Source organism: Bubalus bubalis, chromosome 6 (assembly GCF_019923935.1).
Source record: "Bubalus bubalis isolate 160015118507 breed Murrah chromosome 6, NDDB_SH_1, whole genome shotgun sequence".
NCBI classification, from domain to species: domain Eukaryota; kingdom Metazoa; phylum Chordata; class Mammalia; order Artiodactyla; family Bovidae; genus Bubalus; species Bubalus bubalis.
The window spans coordinates 69,867,449-69,888,517 of record NC_059162.1 but is presented as its reverse complement, the minus strand read 5'-3'; the positions used below and the strand labels follow the sequence as shown (position 1 = coordinate 69,888,517).

The following is a 21,069-nucleotide window of genomic DNA, read 5'->3' as shown; positions in this document are numbered from 1 at the left end:
GATGCTTTACCATCTGAGCCACCAGGGAAGCAAGAGGAAGATAGTCACAATTTTTAGAGAAGGTTACTGGTGAGGATAGCTGCTAGGACAGAGATGTGGATGGGGGTAAATAAAGCGCTTGAACTAGGCTGGTTTTGAGGAGCCAGCATACTATCAATGTGCAGGGTTGGAACTTCACTCCCTGATTCTCCAACAGTGAAATGTTGACCCAGCCAGTTGCCAGTAACCACAAAAACTGCATATAACAGCTTATTGGTTGTGTATTTACACTATAAAGTAAGAGATTTTTGACCTTCATACTAGCCTGTATCTGTAAAAGTGTAAATGCCCTTAGAGCTACATTCTTTATCAGTATTTTGAAGAATGATTACAACAAAACAATATATTTTAAGGACATGGAAAGGAAAATATTTAGAAATATTATACAGTAATTTGCCAAAAATTATTAAAAGTGAGTTTTAATTATTATTTTATATGGCACATTGCAGTTTTCAATATGTTACTGAATATTCACAAATTAAATGTTAAATACTTTCTGACATGATTTAATGGCAAATTGAAGGACATAAATGATTTGGAAATGGGTATAGTACAAACTAAATTTGAGTATAAGATTTACTTAATTTTTTTGTCAATTATGCTAAATTATTCAACTGGATTACTCAAATATCTGGTTTAGGATTCATTCAAGTTTACAATTACTATATTTACAAAATTATTATATTTTTTATGCAAGTCATTTGGTATCAATTTCCCTAGATTCTGTTACTGCACATCTAGAAATCTAATAGTGCAATGTAATCGGTACTAAATTAATGAAAGAAAAGTTGATTCCATAATCACCTTAGTAAAGACAGGTTCTAAGCCATTTGGAGCAGTGGTTGGACGAAATCTTCTCCTTCTCCATGTTTCAGGTCTATTTTCTCTTGTGATTTTTCCACTGGTGGGAGGAAGTGGAGGAGGAATAGGTATAATGTAACGGTTAATGCTCGGAAATTGGTATCGATTCATTCCCTGTGAATTGTCCATGGAGTTCCTGAACTTCATCATTGCCTTCTTGCCCTATAATTAGATTTCATGACATAAGAATGAGTGAAACAAATTTGGTAACCCAACATAACTCAAAATTACAGATAAGACTATGATTGACATTGCAGGCAAACACAACTGATATTAACAGGCAAACAAAGTGAAAGTGAAGTCGCTCACTCGTGTCCGACTCTTTGCAACCCAGTGAACCCCTGCTAGGCTCTTCCATCCATAGGATTTTCCAGGCAAGAATACTGGAGTGGGTCGCTGTTTCTTTCTCCAGGGGATCTTCCTAACCCAGGAATCAAACATGGATCTTCTGCACTGCAGGCTGACTCTTTACTCTCTGAGCCACCAGGGGAGCCCCACTTAATAGCCCTGTAGAGATATCTTCAAGAAAATTAGAGATACAAAAGATGGGCTCAATAAAGGACAGAAACAGTATGGACCTAACAGAAGCAGAAGATATTAAGAAGAGGCGGCAAGTATACACAGAAACTATACAAAAAAGATCTTCACGACCCAGATAATCATGATGGTGTGATCACTCACTAGAGCCAGACATCCTGAAATGTGAAGTCAAGTGGGCCTTAGGAAGTATCACTATGAACAAAGCTAATGGAGGTGATGGAATTCCAGTTGAGCTTTTCTAAATCCCAAAAGGTGATGCTGTGAAAGTGCTACATTCAATATGCCAGCAAATTCGGAAAACTCAGCAGTGGCCACAGGACTGGAAAAGGTCAGTTTTCATTCCAATCCCAAAGAATGCTCATACTACTGCACAATTGCACTCATCTCACACTCTAGTAAACTAATGCTCAAAATTCTCCAAGCCAGGCTTCAGCAGTACGTGAACTGTGAACTTCCAGATGTTCAAGTTGGTTTTAGAAAAGGCAGAGGAACCAGAGATCAAATTGCCAACATTCGCTGGTCATTCAAAAAGCAAGAGAGTTCCAGAAAAACATCTATTTCTGCTTTATTGACTATGCCAAAGCCTTTGACTGTGTGGATCACAATAAACTGTGGAAAATTCTGAAAGAGATGGGAAACTGAGACACCTGACCTGCCTCTTGAGAAACCTGTATGCAGGTCAGGAAGCAACAGTTCGAACTGGACATGGAACAACACTGGTTCCAAAGAGGAAAAGGAGTATGTCAAGGCTCTATATTGTCACCCTGCTTATTTAACTTCTATGCAGAGTACATCATGAGAAACGCTGGGCTGGATGAAGCACAAGCTGGAATCAAGATTGCCAGGAGAAATATCAATCACCTCAGATATGCAGGTGACACTACCCTTATGGCAGAAAGTGAAGAAGAACTAAAAAGCCTCTTGATGAAAGTGAAAGAGGAGAGTGAAAAAGTTGGCTTAAAGCTCAACATTCAGAAAACTAATATCATGGCATCTGTTCCATCACTTCATGGCAAATAGATGAGGAAACAGTGGCTGCCTTTATTTTTCTGGGCTCCAAAATCACTGCAGATAGTGATTGCAGCCATGAAATTAAAGGACACTTACTCCCTGGAAGGAAAGTTATGACCAACCTAGATAGCATATTAAAAAGCAGAGACATTTCTTGGCCCACAAAGGTCCGTCTAGTCAAGGCTATGGTTTTCCCTGTAGTCATGTATAGATGTGAGAGTTGGACTATAAAGAAAGCTGAGTGCAGAAGAACGATGCTTTTGAACTGTGGTGTTGGAGAAGACTCTTGAGAGTCCATTGGACTGCAAGGAGATCCAACCAGTCCATCCTAAAGGAGATCAGTCCTGGGTGTTCTTTGGAAGGACTGATGTTGAAGCTGAAACTCCAATATTTTGGCCACCTGATGTGAAGAGCTGACTCATTTGAAAAGACCCTGATATTGGGAAGGATTGAAGGCAGGAGGAGAAGGGGATGACAGAGGATGGGATGGTTGGATGGCATTGCTGACTCAATGGATATGGGTTTGGGTAAACTCCGGGAGCTGGTAATAGACAGGGAGGCCTGGCATGCTGCAGATCATGGGGTCGCAAAGAGTCGGACATGACTGAACGACTGAACTGAACTGAATCACATTTCATGACATAAGAATGCATGAAGTAGAAGTGGTAACCTAACATAATTCAAAATTACAAACTCAAAATTACAGGCATTGACATTATATACAAACACAACTGATATTAATAGGCAAATGTAAGACACCTCAATCTGTTAAAAAATGGCATTTTGCAGTATCCATAGGAAATCAATTTTCATGGATTTATAAACTTATTTAAGTATATATTTTAAACCAAACATATAATCATGGCATTTTTATAGCTCTTTGAGGATTTTACCTCAGTGATTCATTAAATCTACAAGGACCCAGTACAGTGAAACAATTTAAAATCAATAGGTTTGAAGTGTTGTACTTCAAGACAGGATTGGGTAGTCCACTCAATGATGGGATATTTGCACTTTTTCTTTTACATTGATTTCACCCATCCAGGTGTTACAACATTTCTTGATAATATGGTTTCAAGGAATCTAAAACCTTGACTCTGACCCAAAGTCTCTAGTCAAGTTATTTTTACCTAGAAATTTAACTTGTAAGAACAAATTTTACCCAGTTAACTGCTCAAGTACATTTATGTAAGTGTGTAATAGGATATACACACACAGGTACACACACAAATATGTCTAAAAAATTTAATTGATCAGCTTGGGATTGACATGTACACACTGCAATATATAAAATAAAATGCTTTTTCTTGACAAAAAGAGAAAAAAAATTTAGTTGAACTACCAAGTCCATCAGTAAAAGGATAATTTGCTTTATTATAAAAGATTCTCATCAAGCTTTAAAAAGAATATTGTTAATCTATTCTTTCGGAGTCCTGACATAAAAAGCTCCATGCAGCATGGTCATACATTTCATTTAAATAATTTATATATGGATTTTGATAAAATCAGGGATGACTGGAAGACTCTGAACACAGGGTTGCCTTTAAGGATTTGGATTATTTGTGGGGGTGGAGCATATAAATTTAGTCAACATTTAGTACCTTAATGACTAAAAAGTACCTAATGTATAATCAAAAATTTTAGTTTCACATGTATTTGAGCCTCTGAATTTTCGCATATTGATAATTTTTATATATCTGAGGTAGTTTTCAAACTTTAGATTATCTTTAATCATTTAAATCTGTCTTATACCAATTTATTTAGTATTGTTTTAAATTTATTTTCAGCCAATTTATCTTTTATTTTGAGATGCTTAAACTGTAAAAAGTTATTTTTAAGAAAGAGAAGTCATTCCCCAAACATTCTCATTGCTATTAAACAAAAGCAGATTAAATAAAGGCATGGGTACTTCATATTTTGATTGAAATCAACATTTATATGAACAGAAGGTATTTAGATAGATATTCACCAAGGGGCTTAGAATTATTAGATTGCTTGATGTTGCAGGTATTATTTATGCTCTCATTTTTTTCTTACATTTTCCAATTTTTCTCTGCTGGTGTGCACTGACATTGTAATAACAAATATAAATTAAAGAAGTGAAAATAAGATAATAAAACAATAAAATCAATAAATTCAGAACTTTTTGGTCTTGAGAGGTTCTACTTTTAATTTCTAAGTAGTTATCCATCATTGGCATGCCTTATTTGGTAATGAAGTTTAGTAAATTTTTTAAAAATTAAACTTCTACTCCATAACTTTCTTTTTTTCCTAGCCCAAAGAATCTTGGACATCTCCCTATGGCAGTATAAATAATTTACCTTATTTTTAAATATTATTTAATATGCTACAACATTTTTAAACAATAAATTCTTAGGTGTCTTCCAAACGTTCACTATTGGAAATATTATAATTCTAAAGTTCCTGAATCTATTTCTCTTCACATGCATGTATGTTCCTAGAATAAATTCCAATATGCTAAAATGCTTGAGCATGTTCATTTAAAATGTTGATAAATATTCCCATACTGCCTTCACAAATAGTTGTACCAATTTCTGTTCTTATCAATAGTGTATAAGAAACTCTCATTCCAAGTATAATCATTTTCAGTCATGTCATTAATTTATTCAACAGCATCTCATCCAATCTGTTTTGACCAAATTGCTTTTGCCTAAATCAAAGATCCTTGCTCCTAATACTTGGAAAATTCAACTTACTTAAGTATGTCACACCTTCAAACTATTCCCCTATACATATCTTTTACTATTTAGTGGGTGCTTACTACATACTCAGAAGTCATGCAAACTATTATTCTTTAGGAATTTCTTGTCTGATTTTATATTAAGTAATTTTCATCATCAATGCCATTGAAAGAATTACATGTCTTTCGTGGCGGTATATTTTGACTGTGTACATCGCAGTATAAACTCCAAAAAGTCAGAGAACATTGTCTGCTTTGATAATTGATATGTTACTAATGCCTAGAGCAGGACCCAGTCAATAGTAAGTACCCAATTAAATTCCACTGTATGAAAAATGTTAAGTTTAGCTGGTTGAAATTAACATGGAATTGATCTCAACCTTGTCAGCACATATGAGCCACCATTTTTTAATTAATTTATTTTTTAACTGAAGGATAACTGCTTTACAGAATTTTGTTGTTTACTGTCAAACCTCAACATGAATCATAAGCTACCATTAAATGTTAGGGTTAGGGTTAGGGTCCCTAACCCTAAACCTAACCCTTACTCATTCACATTCCCAAACTTGGAAATGGTAAAATAAAAGGTCCTGTAAAGATTTAATTAATAAATCTACCCAGTGCCTCAGAGCAGATTTGGAAAATCACCTAAAAGAAAAATCATTTACTAGTCAGAAGAAATTGAATATTACCTGATTGATAATGGTCACATATCTAACAGAAAGTGGGTCCGATCAAGTAGAGTTAATAGATAATAGGAACTTAGAAAAGAATATAATCACCTTGGCAAACATGGAGAGTGCCCATCTGAGTACTATCTAAGGGAGAGGAAATCCCACCCATTGGACTTTGAATATTTCCAGTCCTAAAGGCAAAGTTATCCCTGGAGGATTCAGAGGGCTTTAGCCAAAGACCTTTGAGCTTTCTGGTACCTTTGGCAAGCCCATTCCTAAGATGAGACAGATGCATCAGGCTAAGACAGCCTGATGCCATTAACATTCCATTCTACCTTATCCCCTCATTCTGGTTCCGTACTCACTAGGCAACCTTATTGTTATCTGGCTTCCCATCTAGGTCTGCCTACAAGGGGAAAATGTACTGTTTCTATAAGCTTTGATTTATTTGATATGTGGTGAATTAATGGCCCCTAATTATGATTTGACTCCCTATTTTGATTTACAATAGTGACAAAAATGGGCTTGTCATGTCTTAGTTTAGTTAGCTTGAGACAATATCTCAGGACCTGACCATTCCTGGACACTAGCTTGAAATGGGAAATCTCTGGACATTTAAAGTGGAGATCAGATCCTAGAAAGTGTCAACCGAATTGGCTTATGACCCAATAACTTCTGCCCAGCTCTAAGTAGTATTCCCTAGACAAAATGCCACCACTTTTTAATTTATCCTTCTTTTCAAGAATGTACTATTAAATTAACTAAAGTAAGGTTTGTGAAAAGTGCTTCACCAGCTAAAAAACATATTAGTTGGATTAAAATATTATTTATCATTTGGGGGTTATATTTATACTTTTAATGTAAAAGATAATTTATTTCAATTAATTTCTTAGTGACAAGGTCATCTGTCAGTTTTAGGTAAAAACATCTTAATTTCATATGTCTTATGTTTCCTAATAATAAATGGAACTAAATTCACCCATTTGAGCATAAGTACAATTGTACTCATAACACAGGTTCTTTCTTAAGCTGGCAAATGTTTCTTCTTGGCCTTAGAAATACAAACAATACCTTTTCTAATTACTAAATGTCCCAATTGTCCTTCCCTGTTAGAGTAACTCATGTTTTATGACTTCCCTGCCTCCTTCCTGTGCTCTGTTTAAAATAAGTGAAAATTACCTGAGACATAACCTTGAAAAAGAAGCATAGTCAAGCTTCCGAGTGTGATTAATTCAGGATTTTTTTAAGACAGACATTCTTTTCCTTCTATATCCAACCTTCTCCAGAGTCAAACTTGAAGCAATTTCATACACTGATGGTAAAGTAAGTCAGCATGCAAATGCCAACCTATTCTTGGAAATTTTCATTTTCCAGGTTTCATGCATTTTAAAATTTGGAAGCAGTCAACACTGTGTCTATTCTGTTAGAAGTCATATCTAGCCATAAAAAGATCCTCTTTGTTTTTATACAACCTTTCAAGTTCATGAGAGATCATCTTATATTATTACAAGTCTATTCCTTACTATTTTTCCCAATAACCCAGAAATTATAGGTCCTCCAATTAAAGTAAAATATAATTAAACAGAAGTACAGAGCAAGTGTTTAATAAGTACACAATATAAATTTCATTGATCAGATTAATTGAATCTAGCATCTTAAAAACTGAGAAGAAAAAGCATTTACCCCAATGGGAAATGGAGTTTCAGTTTCCAGCAATGAGGTTTTTGATCTGGATCCCAAAGTTATCTTTGGAACAGTTCGTACTGCAGAATTACTGGGAAGAGGTTGTAATCGAAATGGAGGCTGCATATTTCCAGGAGCAGTGTATGGTCGAGGGGCTGTCTAGACAATTAGGGGAAAAAAATTCCATTTAAATTAGTATCTTGACATGTTTCCAGAACCAATTAATAACTCAACAAATTGCCTAGAGTAATTAATGGTGCCTTTTTACTGAACAGATTAAACTTTAATTATGTCCTTCCATTATACATACCCTTATGACCCAATGTATTTGTTAAAACATATGGTGTGGAAGTCTTCTACATACCTAAATGCCACAATAGAGTATTTTAGATAAAGATGTTCTCTGTTAGGTTCCTGTATTTTATTCATACTGTAAACTCACTGACAATGCCTAGTTGATGCTGTACATAGAATGAAAATTTTAGTCGCTCAGTCATGTCCAACCCTTTATGACCCCATGGACTGTAGCCTACCGGGCTCCTCTGCCCATGGAATTCTCCAGGCAAGAATACTGGAGTGTGTTGCCATGCCCTTCTCCAGGGATCTTCCCAACCCAGGGATCAAACCCAGGTCTCCCACACTGCAGGCAGATTCATTACCATTTGAGTCACCTGGGAAGCCCTTTGTTCAATTAAATGTTAAGTTGAATAATGTTCCGATTTTAGAGACCTAGGGCATATGATTAGAATGAACTCATTCCAGGTTTTAAGCCTTAAGACTAGTGCTGAAGTAAAAGCAGACAATATGATTCAAAATGAGGGAAGGCGAATGCTTACCTCTAATGCATTACCATTTATTTATTCAATCTCTTCCTTGAACTATTAGGAAAACAAAAATGAGAACTAGTGACTTGCAACTTTGGAAAATACTATCAAAATGTAGATGTTTAGAGATGTTTTCCAAGCTAGATGGTTTCCATTTGCTCCTCTTCTCTGCCTTCTCCTTTTTGCTCTGGCTGCTGGGAGTCATTTCTTAATGGACCATATCAACTAACCTCAGGTTTCCAGTGGGATTTGGCCAGTGAAAGACACTGGCAGGAGATCAAAGACAGGAGGGAAGGAGACTGGGGTCCTAATGCTGCTGGACCCTCCTGCCAAGGTCACGATGGGCCAACTGGGTCCCTCCACCAAAGTCCACAGCTCTTCAGGAAGTCTTCTTCCAGAAACTGCCTGCTGGTTCTGGTATCCAATACCTCCCTTTCCCCTTAGCCCTACATGATGTGGTTCCCACTGTGTTCACCCCAGCATGCTTTACATCCCTAGTTGGTTTTCCTTAACCCTGCCCACATCTTTCTAAATAGTTTCTTTATTAAACTCGTCCTAATTACCCTATTTGTGTGAGCCATCTGTTTCCTGCTGAGACCCTGACTGATGCATTTTCTAATCAAGAATGTACTGCAGAGAACACCAAAAGTGCCAGTTCAGAGCATTAGATATGCCTGTGGGAGCACTGACAGAACATTGTAACCTTAGCGTAAAGATCAGCAATGTTTCAAAAATGGAAAAAAACAAAATGTTTGGCCCAGTTGTTCTATTACAATAAAATACTGGTAAACCTGTTAAGAATAATACATGCAAATTTAGGTAAGAGGGTGTAAGAAAGATAGTATGTAAATGATTTATAAAAAAGGTTTATTACATTGACTCTAATAGTGACCACAAATATTCAACTCTGGAAAAGTGTTGTATAAATACATAAAAAATGGTGATAGGTCTGCTCCCACCACCAAAAATTGATCTTAGTACCATCTTGACAAGCATGTTATACGTTGCTAAAGCTCTGCTTTTGTTAAGTCAGCACTTATTGAATTCCAACTCTAGTCACTGTGAGGAGATGAAACAGTAATCTACTGGCAACACAAGACAATTAGTGCCAAATGAACCACACAAATACTACCAAAGAAATAATAATAACAAAATACCTGCGAACTAACAAACTTAGAACTAAAAGTTATTTGGAATAAGCCAATGAGACAAGTATTAAAAGTGAAAGTTTCACAGAAGTAGTTACATTTTATCCAAATGAATGAGCAATAAAGGATAATGTTAAATAGAAAAAAGGGATGGTGAATTTGGACATCCAAGTAAGAAGAATCAGTTGTGAACCAAACATGGGAAGGACAGCAAAAGTAATATATCCCAAGATCTGCTTTCCTTTCTTTATGTAATGTAACATTTATTAGGGAACATGTGTGCTGTGCTTAGTTGCTCGGTCGTGTCCAACCCTTTGCTACCCCATGGACTGCTATCCATGGGAATTCTCCAGGTTAAGAACCCTGGAGTGGATTGCCATGCCCTCCTCCAAGGGATCTTCCCAGCCCAGGGATCGATCCCAGGTCTCCCACATTGCAGGCAAATTCTTTACTGACTGAGCCACCAAAGAAGCCCCAAAATACTGGAGTGGGTAGCCTAATCCTTCTCCAGGAGTTCTTCCCAACCTAGGAATCAAACTGGGGTCTCCTGAATTGCAGGCAGATTATTTACCAGTTGAGCTACCAAGGAAGCCCATTAGGGAACATGGCTATAACAAATAAGAACTATATTTCCCAGCATCTCTTCCAATTCTATATAGACGTATGCCTCAGTTTTGTCCAATAAGATATGAGTAGAAGTGATATATGAAACTTCCAGATCATGTTCTTAGAAAGAAAAAAAAATGTCTTCACTTTACCCTATCCTCTTCTTTCGGGCTGAAATACCCACATGGTAATATACAGGGATGCCTGGCATGCTGCAGTCCATGGGATCACAAAGGGTTGGACATGACTGAGCAACTGAACAACAAAAATATGCCATCATGGCTTGAGTGGATGAAGACAACACACTAAATATGGCAGATCAGTGACACAAAAGGAGTCTGAGCTTTTTATGACTGAGAAAGTAGAGATAGCACAGGACTTGAAACTTAAGGTAGGGAGCATATCCTCACATTAAAGTCATTATTTTGGTCTCTGCACACAAATCTAGACAGGAAACCAAGTGGATTGACTAGAACAACATTTAGTTTAAAGAAATAGGACATAAGCCTCTATGAGCCGAAAGGTGCAAGGTCTTAAAACCCACAAAGAGAAATCAAACTAGATGTTTTCTGAAAAAGGGAATCAGATTATCCAAAAGAATTCTTTTGATCTCTGTGAAAGAAATATGCCTTAAGACTCACTCCTGTCTAAAAATCAAACTGAATACAGAAACACTGAATGTAGGATTTGGAAAGCAGGTTACTATAAACTAAAACATGATCTATTTGCTGCTGTGCTCTAAATGTTACTTCCCCACATTTGCATTCAGTTAGATGAATGTGGCAGTCAAATGTTTAACTGATTACATGTATCTCTAAAAAACAAATCTGTACCATTCAACTAACAGCTGTGAGCTACAAACTGTTATAGTCCACATCAGAAGCCACCTTAAATTTGCTACACTTTAAACTGTTCATAATGTATTTTCTGGGAATAAATATGGCACTGTAGCTTAACATTTTCAAAACTGTACCAGAATGTGAATTGAAATTCACTACCTGGTGATTACTCAGCATAGCTGAGCATTTCTAATTCTTCTAAGAAGATCTCTGGGGGTGAATTTTCCATGCATGTACAAAATTACCTGAATGACTCTCCACAGTTTTAATGGCACGGTGCAGCTAAAAGCTACATGCTATTTTGAAAGTCCAGGTGCAATTAGTGATCAAGTGTAGTAACTATTCACTGTATGCTTTCCTTATTCACTCAAGAAAGTTCAAAGAGAAAAAGGGATGGCAGTATCCCCAAAGGATTATCTTCATCCCAATAGCACCTAGAGATCAGGAGTCAAGTTTAGAGGATATGTAAGCAAGTCAGGAAAACAAAAAAGAAGGACTTGAATTTCTGTAAAATGCAAAGTACAATTCCAAGATCACAATAGGTATCCCTTCCAGGGCAGAAGCACAGCAGGGGATGATCAAGTGAGGGATCCTGGCTTACCAGATAGAAAGGCTGCTAAAGTGCTGGTGTCAGTGTTTCCTGTAATTTTTAAATTACTTTCTCACTCCTGCCACATTAAGATCTCCTGGATGTATCATAAACTACTTATTGAGGCTGTTCAGCTGGAAAATTGAAAAGAAAGCCTTTCAAGGGTTTTTTTTCTCCCTAAACAGGTGGGAAGATAGAAAACGGAACTTGATTATTTCTTTTGTTTCACCCAGGATAAGCTTTTGGGATTCTAGTGAATCTGCCACCCAATGAAAGAATATTTATGTACATATACATTTAAATGAAGCCTGGAAATTCTGTAACAACAAAGGAAAGACAGTTGCTTTTTATAACTTGAGCTGTTCATCGGTAAATGTCAAAACATATTTACCTTTGAAAAATGTCAAAGCTTAACACTATATGTGATGAATCTACTTCAATAATCTGTGAAAGCACTGCAATACCTCTATAAATACTATGCAATCCAAAAAATGTTCATGCTAACAAGGAAATATATTAGGCCACAGAAAGCAGGAATAAAGATGTCATCAAAGCTATTTGTTGAAAGCTGAAACCATCATCTGCCAGCAAATATTTTGCAAATCTCTTCCTGTATTTATACTATTTCAAGCTACCTATTCCTTCAAGCAAATACCACCCCTAGGTTGTAAATGAATTGAACTAGAATGAAATGTAGGGGTGTGTGATTTCTTTAATAGAATTTTTGTGCATTTAATTATTTTTCTTTTAGATTATGACATATACTTCTGATAAAAGAAGCTCAGATGTAAGTATCCGGTTCGTGTTCTGTAGTATATTGAATTTGTGTGCATAAAAAACCTTTACAGATAAGGTAAGAGTAGAGAGAATAGCAAGAACAAGATCCAGAAGTCAGAAAATATAGAACATGTATGGAACAACCAACAGCTCAATTGTGCTGCACTACAGTCCATATGGTTGCAAAGAGTCAGACACAACTGAACTGACTTGGCACACTCGCACATAGGGTGCTAAAGGGTAATGGTGAGGAAAAATATTAAGATAGCTAAATTGATGTCATGTGGTTTGGGGTCTTAAATGTCAATTGCAAGAGTCTGGATTTCTCTATAGGCGACACAGAGCCAGTGAAGGTACTTGGGCATGTAAGTAACAAATAATCTGCACTTCAAGAAAACTAATCTAGTAGTAACAAAATGGATTTAAGAGTGGTGACATTGGATGAAGGTGGGACATTCAGTAGGCACAGACTTGAATGGATATAAGACTATAAGGATGATACAACCATGTACCCCGAGAGCATTCTTCCTGAGAGTTATAAGAAATCATGAATTAATTATTGGCATGGTGCAAGTCAGCATGATTGACGTGACTCACCGGTGTTACTGGACTGGAATGCCCTTCATCAACCAGAACACTATGGCCACGGTTAGTCTTGGGGCCAACAGGGGGGCGGGGAGACAGGAGGGCTATGTTATTTTCTATGGTCCATCTTGTGTGCTCTCCCTAGAATAAGAAAGTGATTTAACAAATCAATGCATAATTACTCATCTAGGTTAAATTAATACCTGCCAGAGAAGAAATGTTATATGAGTAGAGAAGTTCTTTCTCGTGCTTTTCAAAAGTACTCCATCCGAGGACCATCATAATAACGAGGAGATGTTTTCACAGCTGTATTAGAGAGTTGGGTATGGTAGTGAAAGGCAAGAAATTGAGTATGCTTTACCTAAAGGAATAGCTGTGCTCATGGTAATAGCCACAGATGCAATGTATCCTTAGTTTTAGCATAATGTTTAATTTGCTTGAAGCAGATCACTAAAGAAGCACAATGTTCCTCACTACTCTGATCAGTAGACACTACCACAAAGTATTACATTTCTGTCTTAAAAAAAATTAAATAATGCCATAAGCAAAAGGTTATATATGACATAATGGGGGCCTAAAATATAAGTCTTTTGCCAAGTGCAGCTACAGGTGAAAATTGTGATGAATCAAAACTGTACAAGGAGGAAATAAAGTGTCTATCAGGAATTTCTGCCAATGTTGCAACATGCCCATGTACCTGTTTAGTGTGTCTGGCCATACAGGCAAGAGTGAATACAACACTGTTTCAGAAACCATTTCCAGTAACTATTTTCTCCATCAACACTTCAGCAGATAAACTGTAGAATCTATCATTCCTTGACAGAGAACACTATTGGCAAAATTGACTTAACTACAAATCTTTCCACACCAACTTTTCTGATCCGGAGAAACTGACCTATTGTCTGTTATTTAACAACACTTTTATAACAATAGTATGTTTTGACCAAGATAAAATAGACAGATTTGAGTCCATCAGGCAAGAGGGAAAATGACTGTTTCCTACTGCAAGTTATTCCACAGAAGCTTCACGAATATTCATCAGTTTGTGAAATGTGTCTTAAGTCCCACATTTGTAGCACTACACTGAAAATGAAGAACAACATGTGGGCTTGAATGACTCAACAAATTGAGTAAAACTGCCAACCTAAACTGAAACCTTTCAAACATGCCTAATTGAATCTCTCATCTCTTAATTTAAATTTATACATTTCCTAAGTTGACTGCAAACAAGAAATATCAAATGCAAAAGTAGAAAACAGGAATTTTTAAATGACTTCACAAAACCTCTAAATCTTATGTTTTGTTTGCTAATATAGATCTTTCCTACCATATATTTTCAAAGGTCACATTCACATGAAAAAGCACCATTGGATAATTCTTAAAATGCTCCATTTTCGATAACATTGAGAACATCACCATCTATTTTTATCTTCTTATGACAAACAAATCTTTTGGCCTCTATCACAAATCAATCAAGGAAATACAAAAGCAAAATTTCAAACTTGAGGACATTTTCAAGTTTTTCTTTGAATTAATTGTGCCTTATACAGTTTCTCTTGTACAGTAGCTACTATTTTGTTATGATCTTCCACAATAACAGTGGCCAAGATTCAAATATGGTGGAACCATTTGATGTCAGTTATGAGTTACCCCAAAATAAAGTGACTCCAAAGAGCTTCAATAATAGTACCACTGACCTTCAAAATTATGAAATAATATTATGAAGTAAAATAGTTATGGAACTCCTTACCTTAAATCTCTGAATTCGCTCCTTCCTAGCTAAGGTCTCCAGTTTCTTTTTTATTTCAAGCTGATGGTAACGCTAAATAAGAGGAAAGAGTGAAGGAAAGCATCATATCAATTATAGTAAAGAATTTTTGAGAGGAAAATAACCCCACTAGCTAACGGTATTCTCAATTACCCCTCTTGTCACTGAGATGGAGAAGAATCATGTGCATAAGTGTGCACATGGGAATATAAATTGGTACAACTCTTTGGAAAGCCAATTCCTAACATACATTAGGCAGTTAAAAGTGCTCCTACTGATAACCCATAAATTTCACTTCTAAACCTAGGGGGAAATCTAAATAATAATTAAAAAAAAAAATGTTTTATGCACAAAGATGCTGTCTGAAAGTTTTTTTTCCTTCAAAGCAAAAATTCAGAAGCATTATAAACCTTAAAGAGAATGGTTTAAGTTTGAGGCACATCCATATAAACGGGACAGAATGTAATTTTTCAAATAAGGTTCCAAAAGATTTGGCTTTAAAAATGGAAAATGCATGTAATGCTGATAAAAGTACAAAGCTGAACTGCGTGGAAATGTAATTTTGTTGATCGAGCTCACATCGTGTGCCTGTCCCAGTGCTGGGAGAGTGCTTCATGAATATCGTCTCTTCTTGAACAATCCCAATTGCTAAGCAGTCTCAATGGCACCCCACTCCAGTACTCTTGCCTGGAAAATCCCATGGACGGAGGAGCCTGGTAGGCTACAGTCCATGGGATTGCTAAGAGTCAGACACGACTGAACGATTTCACTTTCACTCTTCACTTTCATGCATCGGAGAAGGAAATGGCAACCCACTCCAGTGTTCTTGCCTTGAGAATCCCAGGGATGGGGAAGCCTGGCTGGGCTGCTGTCTATGGGGTCGCACAGAGTCGGACACGACTGAAGCGACTTAGGAGCAGCAGCAGCTAGTTTCACAAATGAAGGAACTGAGGCAGAGGACCATGAACTTACCCCAGGTCACACATCTAGTCAGTGGTGGAACTGTAATTTGAATCCTAGTCCTGGGCTTCCCTGGTAGCTCAGCTGGTAAAGAATTCACCTGCAGTGCTGGAGACCTGGGTTCCATCCCCTGGAGAAGGGAAAGGCTACCCACTCCAGTATTCTGGCCTGGAGAATTCCATGGACCGTATAGTCCATGGGGTTGCAAAGAGCTGGCACGACTAAGCGACTTTCACTTTCTTTCTGACCTTAACTTCCTGGCTTGTCTTTTTTTTTTTTTTGGAGAAACCATGTTTCTCTCACACCATGATATGGGTTTATTAATGTCTATATATGAATAGACAAAAGACAAAAAGGAAATGTGACTGTTAACAGCAGTTATCTCTGAGAGGAGAAATTATGCACAGTTCTTTTCCTTTTTTAATGCTTTCTTATGTTTTCCAAAGTTTTGGTAGTATATTAGTTATATAACTTAAAAATAAATTTCATGTAAAAATAATCTGCTTATAATTCAATTTGAAATCATTCAGATACCTTTGAGAGTGTTTGATATTCTGTCGCTTTTAAAAAATGTTTTTTAACTGCTCTTGATCCCTTCCGGCTGCCTTTAAGACCCTGCAGACTCAATCATTCCCTCTCTAAGTATCATCAATCCTCTTCTCAAAGCCTTTCTTCTCTTTCTGTTATCTCACCCACTTATCACCAAACTTCATTAGATTTACTATCAACCACTTCCACCTTCCATTTATTCTCACCTCACTGCAGTCCCCCTCTCCCATCCTCACTCCTATCTGTGCATGTGAGAGTGCTCAGTCACGTCAGTCCTGTCTAACTCTTTGCAACCCTGTGGCCTGTAGCCTGCCAGGCTCCTCTGTCCATGGGGTTCTCCAGGCAGGAACACTGGAGTGGGTTGCCATGCCCTCCTCCAGATCTTCCAGACCCAGGGATCAAACCAGTGTCTCCTGCATTGCAAGAGGATTCTTCACTCACTGAGCCACCCGGGAAGCCCCATTCCTTTCTACCATCTCTGAATCCACTTTCACCAAGGCTACCTATGTCTTTACCCTTGAGGTCAAACAGGATTTCCTTTTCTCCCCAGTAGTCTTCTTACAGAACCATTCTGTAGCTTGTAAGACCCTGCTGGCTTCCGGGTCAGCACTCTATCAGGTTTTCCCACCAATTGGAGGTTCTTATCTAGTCCATGTCGTTGTTCCCAATTTCCTGCAAGGGACACACCACCATGCTAGAAACCTCAGAGTGGCTCAGGTGCCTCCCTCCCTCTCCTGGTCCAGGCAGAGTCGGGCTCTCTGTTCTCTCTCCCTCTTCCAGATCCCCATGGACAGCTGCTTCTCCCCGGCACTTCCACTACTGCTGTGAGCCCACACCCTCTGGCAACAGCTTCCTAATTGACCTCCCACCTCCAATCTTTTCCAGCTCATTAATCCATCTTCCACATTTTTAGCAACATCATCTTTCTAAAGCAGCTCTGCTCATTAATTTCACTCCCCTGCTGAAAAATGTTTCATCCTCATCACCTACACACCTAACCTAGCTGAGAATTGAAGGCCTCAAGAAACAGGGCCCCAAACTTACTAGAGAGTGTCACTTGCTGCCACTCTTTCAGCCAACTCACAGTGCAGTCTGGCCTCAGTGAGCTTTCTTTTCCACCCACAATGTCCCCTCACACCTCTGCAACTTCACATCTGCTTTGCTTAGATCTTTTCATGTCAGGAATGCTTTGCTTAGATCTTTTCATGTCAAGTCGCATTCAGTCCTCCAGGCTCAGTTCAAATGGCAGGACCTCTATTCAGCTTCTTCCTACTCTCACAGAGGCAAGTCATCATTCCCTGCTTTTCGGGCTCAGTCTCTTTATTCCTCTCGTCTAGCATGTGATCACTTTCTACAGCATTTAAAAAAAATTTATCTCGCAGCTACATCATGTAACCCCATACTGGTACATGGTAAGCTTGCAATTAACTTTTCTTGCATGAATGAATAAATGAATATTAAAACAACATTAGTAAACAGTATTGGCATAAACTAAATGTGAGACAAAGGTGACAATTTAGAAATACTGAATATTTTATTTTAAATTATATTAATATATTGTGTATAATATAAAATTATATATTACACATTAACATTTATCTGAACTATTTATTTCAAACTTTAAGAATACACAAAGACTTTAATAATTGCACATTTAATGGTTATGATGTGTGCATTATATGAAACTTTAGAAAACCAAAGTTCAAGGATCAAGACTAATATAGAACTTGGTCCTTATTGATTAAGTTTGAAATTATGTATAGGTTAATTTTACACTGTACTGTTTTTTCAACATTAGTTGTAGAATTCCAACTAATACTTTTACAAGGAAGTGAATTTGAGAGCCATAAACAATGATTCTATATAATTCATGCACATGATATAAGTCACAAAGTGACTCAGTCATGACTTAGTCGCTCAGTCATGTCTGACTCTCCGCAACCCCACGGACTGTAGCCTGCCAGGCTCCTCTGTCCATGTAATTCTCTAGACAAGAATACTGGAGTGGGTATCCATTCCTTTCGCCAGGGGATCTTCCTGACCCAGGGTTTGAACCCTGGTCTCCTACATTGCAGGCAGATTCTTTACTGCCTGAGCCACCAGGGAAGCCCATAAATCACAAAATGAATTCCTAAATGAACAAATCATATACATCTGAAGTGAGCATAACACTTGCTCACTTTAGTAGCAGCATAGTAATAAATATTTTCAGTGACACTACACCCACTCCAGTACTCTTGCCTAGAAAATCCCATGGATGGAGGAGCCTGGCAGGCTACAGTCCATGGGGTCACTAAGAGTCGGACACGACTGAGCAACTTCACTTCACTTCACTTCACACTTAGTATTGGTTTACTCTTGATTCTACAGTTACTCATAATCGTATGGTGCGCCCACAGGTCAATGGTTTCATGAGCCAAGTTTTCTGATTTACTGCTACTTGGTCAAGCAGAGAAGTAACATGCTTTTTCACAGACATTAAAATGATGTTGATGCTTGAAACTACAAGTTCCTTGGAGCAAGGCTAAAATGATTTATAAAGTTAGCTAGATATCCTTCTAAAAATGCCATGTCAGAGTGGAAAAAAAAAGTTGTTGATGCTTGGGTTGTGAATCTATGCTGACCAATGTAGCCTAAAGTGGGAGGGACGGCAGATGTTCCAATGCCTGTTCCCTGAAATTTAGCATACGGCTGAGCTTTGGAGCCTTCAAAGAATAACAAATCTGAAATAATTCATGGCAGTAGACTTACTGATATTTAAACAGATGTCACTTTTTTTTAGTAAATGGAAATTGAGGTACAGATGGTGAGGACTGGTATGTTTTAAAGTAGCCATTATGGACTAAAAATCTACATTTGTTAAATTAAATATCACAAATTATACAACAATGTCCATATTTTTCCCTAACTGAAATGAAGAAATGCTTACTTTGGTGTCTTGCCTCCTCTCACTACCTAGAGAGATATACAATATTTCTCAGGTCACCTTGTTTCATTCATTTTTAACGAAATACAGGAATAATTCTCCCTGATTCTGGGTACAGAAAGTATTAATTTTCTTACTAGAAAGTATCAGTTGTGAAGGAAATAGTTAATACTTGTACCTCCATATCAAGAACCTTATGGAAAATAGCCTGGGCTAAGCACTCCCGGATATATTTTTGGTGATCCTTCTTCATGATGTTTAGTTTGTATTCCTTTTCAGAAAGTATTCTTCCATTTCTTGTGATCTGTCATGAATAAATAAAACATACATAGAAACACAAAGCAGAGAAATAGATGGACAGTCAGTCAATCAGAAAGAGAAATAGGCAGCATCTTTAAAGCCTACGGAGTATAGTACTATGGTTGATAAACTTTCACTTTTAATGAACGTTTCATAAGAGGAAAAAAAGCAAAAGGCAGTCTCATAAACTCATCATTGGGAAAACACATACAGGTGGTGCACTTGATGTTTAAAACAAGGTTTTCATTAGCGTAACAATTTTCCCTTGATAGAACCCAGGTGTTCTTTTCATTTCTTTTTTTGAACACATTGGGGAAGAAGGGGTGGAGTGCTACCTTGAAACAATGAATAGGAGCAGTGATCACAAGGCTGATGATCTCACAGGAAATACTTTGAAGGGCAAAACATGTAAGCTACAGAGGATCTCATCAATTTGTTTTTAAAATAATTGGTTTCATTACTTTGTTTTCACACTGCTTTTCTTCTTCTACTTTCCAGCCCAGAATGTAATTTAATTTGCTGTGATTCAGATATTTTCAGATTATACAGTACTACAGATACAAAGTATTCCAGACGGGTTTCAAGAGACATCATTGCAAGTCCCAGGAGTGATAGTTTCTGATTTTTATTTTATTCCTTCCTATGTCCTATGGGCGTATTTGTTCTATTTTTAATATCTTCCCTAAACTGAGGATGTTATACTTACTAGAATGTTCATCTTCTTCCTTTTCCTCTATTTAAATACTGCTCTTCTCTTCACATCTAATTCAAGTCCACATATTTCTTAACTGATAACTAGGTTTTTAGCACTGTTGTTGCAACATATTGAAGTATTGAGATCAACTAGAATTGTGCTACAAGTGATTGGTTATTGATCATCTTTTTCATGAATGCATTTTCTAATGGAAGAAAGGGGTGTAGTTATAGAAAGTGTGCTTGGAATTGTGAATAAATCAGTTACAGACCTTGAAATGTGTTGTCCATGGGATACCATGTCCTGTTTATCCAATCAGGAAAAATTGTTGAGAACTTCCTGTACTGCCCCTCCCTCAGCAATTAACGTTGTTATTTCTCCCCAGTTAGACTGGAAGCCCCTATAGGGCAGAAGTGCTTAAACTTGAGATGAAGAATCACCTGGAAGACAAGCTAAAAAAGACTGATGGGCCCTCCTCCAGTTTCTGACTTAATAGATCTGGAGTGTTGTTGTTTTGTTGCTAAGTTGTGTCTGATCCTTTGTAACCCCATGGACTGTGGCCCACCAGCATCCTCTGTCCATGGGATTTCCCAGGCAAGAATACTGAAGTGGGTTGCCATTTCCTTCTCCAGGGGGTCTTCCCTGATCAAACCTGCATATCCTGCATTAGCAGGTGGATTCTTTACCATCTGAGCCATCAGGGAAGCAGATCTGGAGTGGTGCTCTAATAAGTTCCCAGATGATGCTGAACACTCCCGATTTAGGGACTGTATTTGTACGACTGCTCTAGAGAAAGGGCTGTGTCTTTGCTGTTTGAGTTGCCATGTATATAATTGGTATTCAATAAGTGCTTGTTAATGATGTTGATAAGAAATACAAAGTCCTTCCCATTTCATAGGAAGCTCACGGACTGTTATCCAAAGAAGCAGTGTTAATAGCAACCACAGTAATTACAACAACCATTTTTTCTACATCTCTGATTGTCACAACTCTGA

General features: G+C 37.4%; 1 protein-coding gene across 3 annotated transcripts in view; it reads right to left on the bottom strand.

The window, feature by feature from the left end:
* Positions 1–21,069, bottom strand: part of ERICH3 (glutamate rich 3) — a 127,156-nt gene that overhangs the window by 68,454 nt on the left and 37,633 nt on the right. Inside the window, exons 3-7 of one of the 3 annotated variants that reach the window (XM_025288445.3) lie at positions 19,259–19,384; positions 14,628–14,699; positions 12,890–13,018; positions 7,510–7,668; positions 844–1,062 (exon numbers count right to left, since the gene is read on the bottom strand). In XM_025288445.3, the coding sequence (XP_025144230.1) occupies positions 844–1,062; positions 7,510–7,668; positions 12,890–13,018; positions 14,628–14,699; positions 19,259–19,384 (705 nt within the window). Of the gene's footprint in view, positions 1–843; positions 1,063–5,934; positions 6,102–7,509; positions 7,669–12,889; positions 13,019–14,627; positions 14,700–19,258; positions 19,385–21,069 lie in introns of those variants that run through there. The other 2 variants (XM_044944845.2, XM_025288446.3) reach the window with 2 other exon arrangements.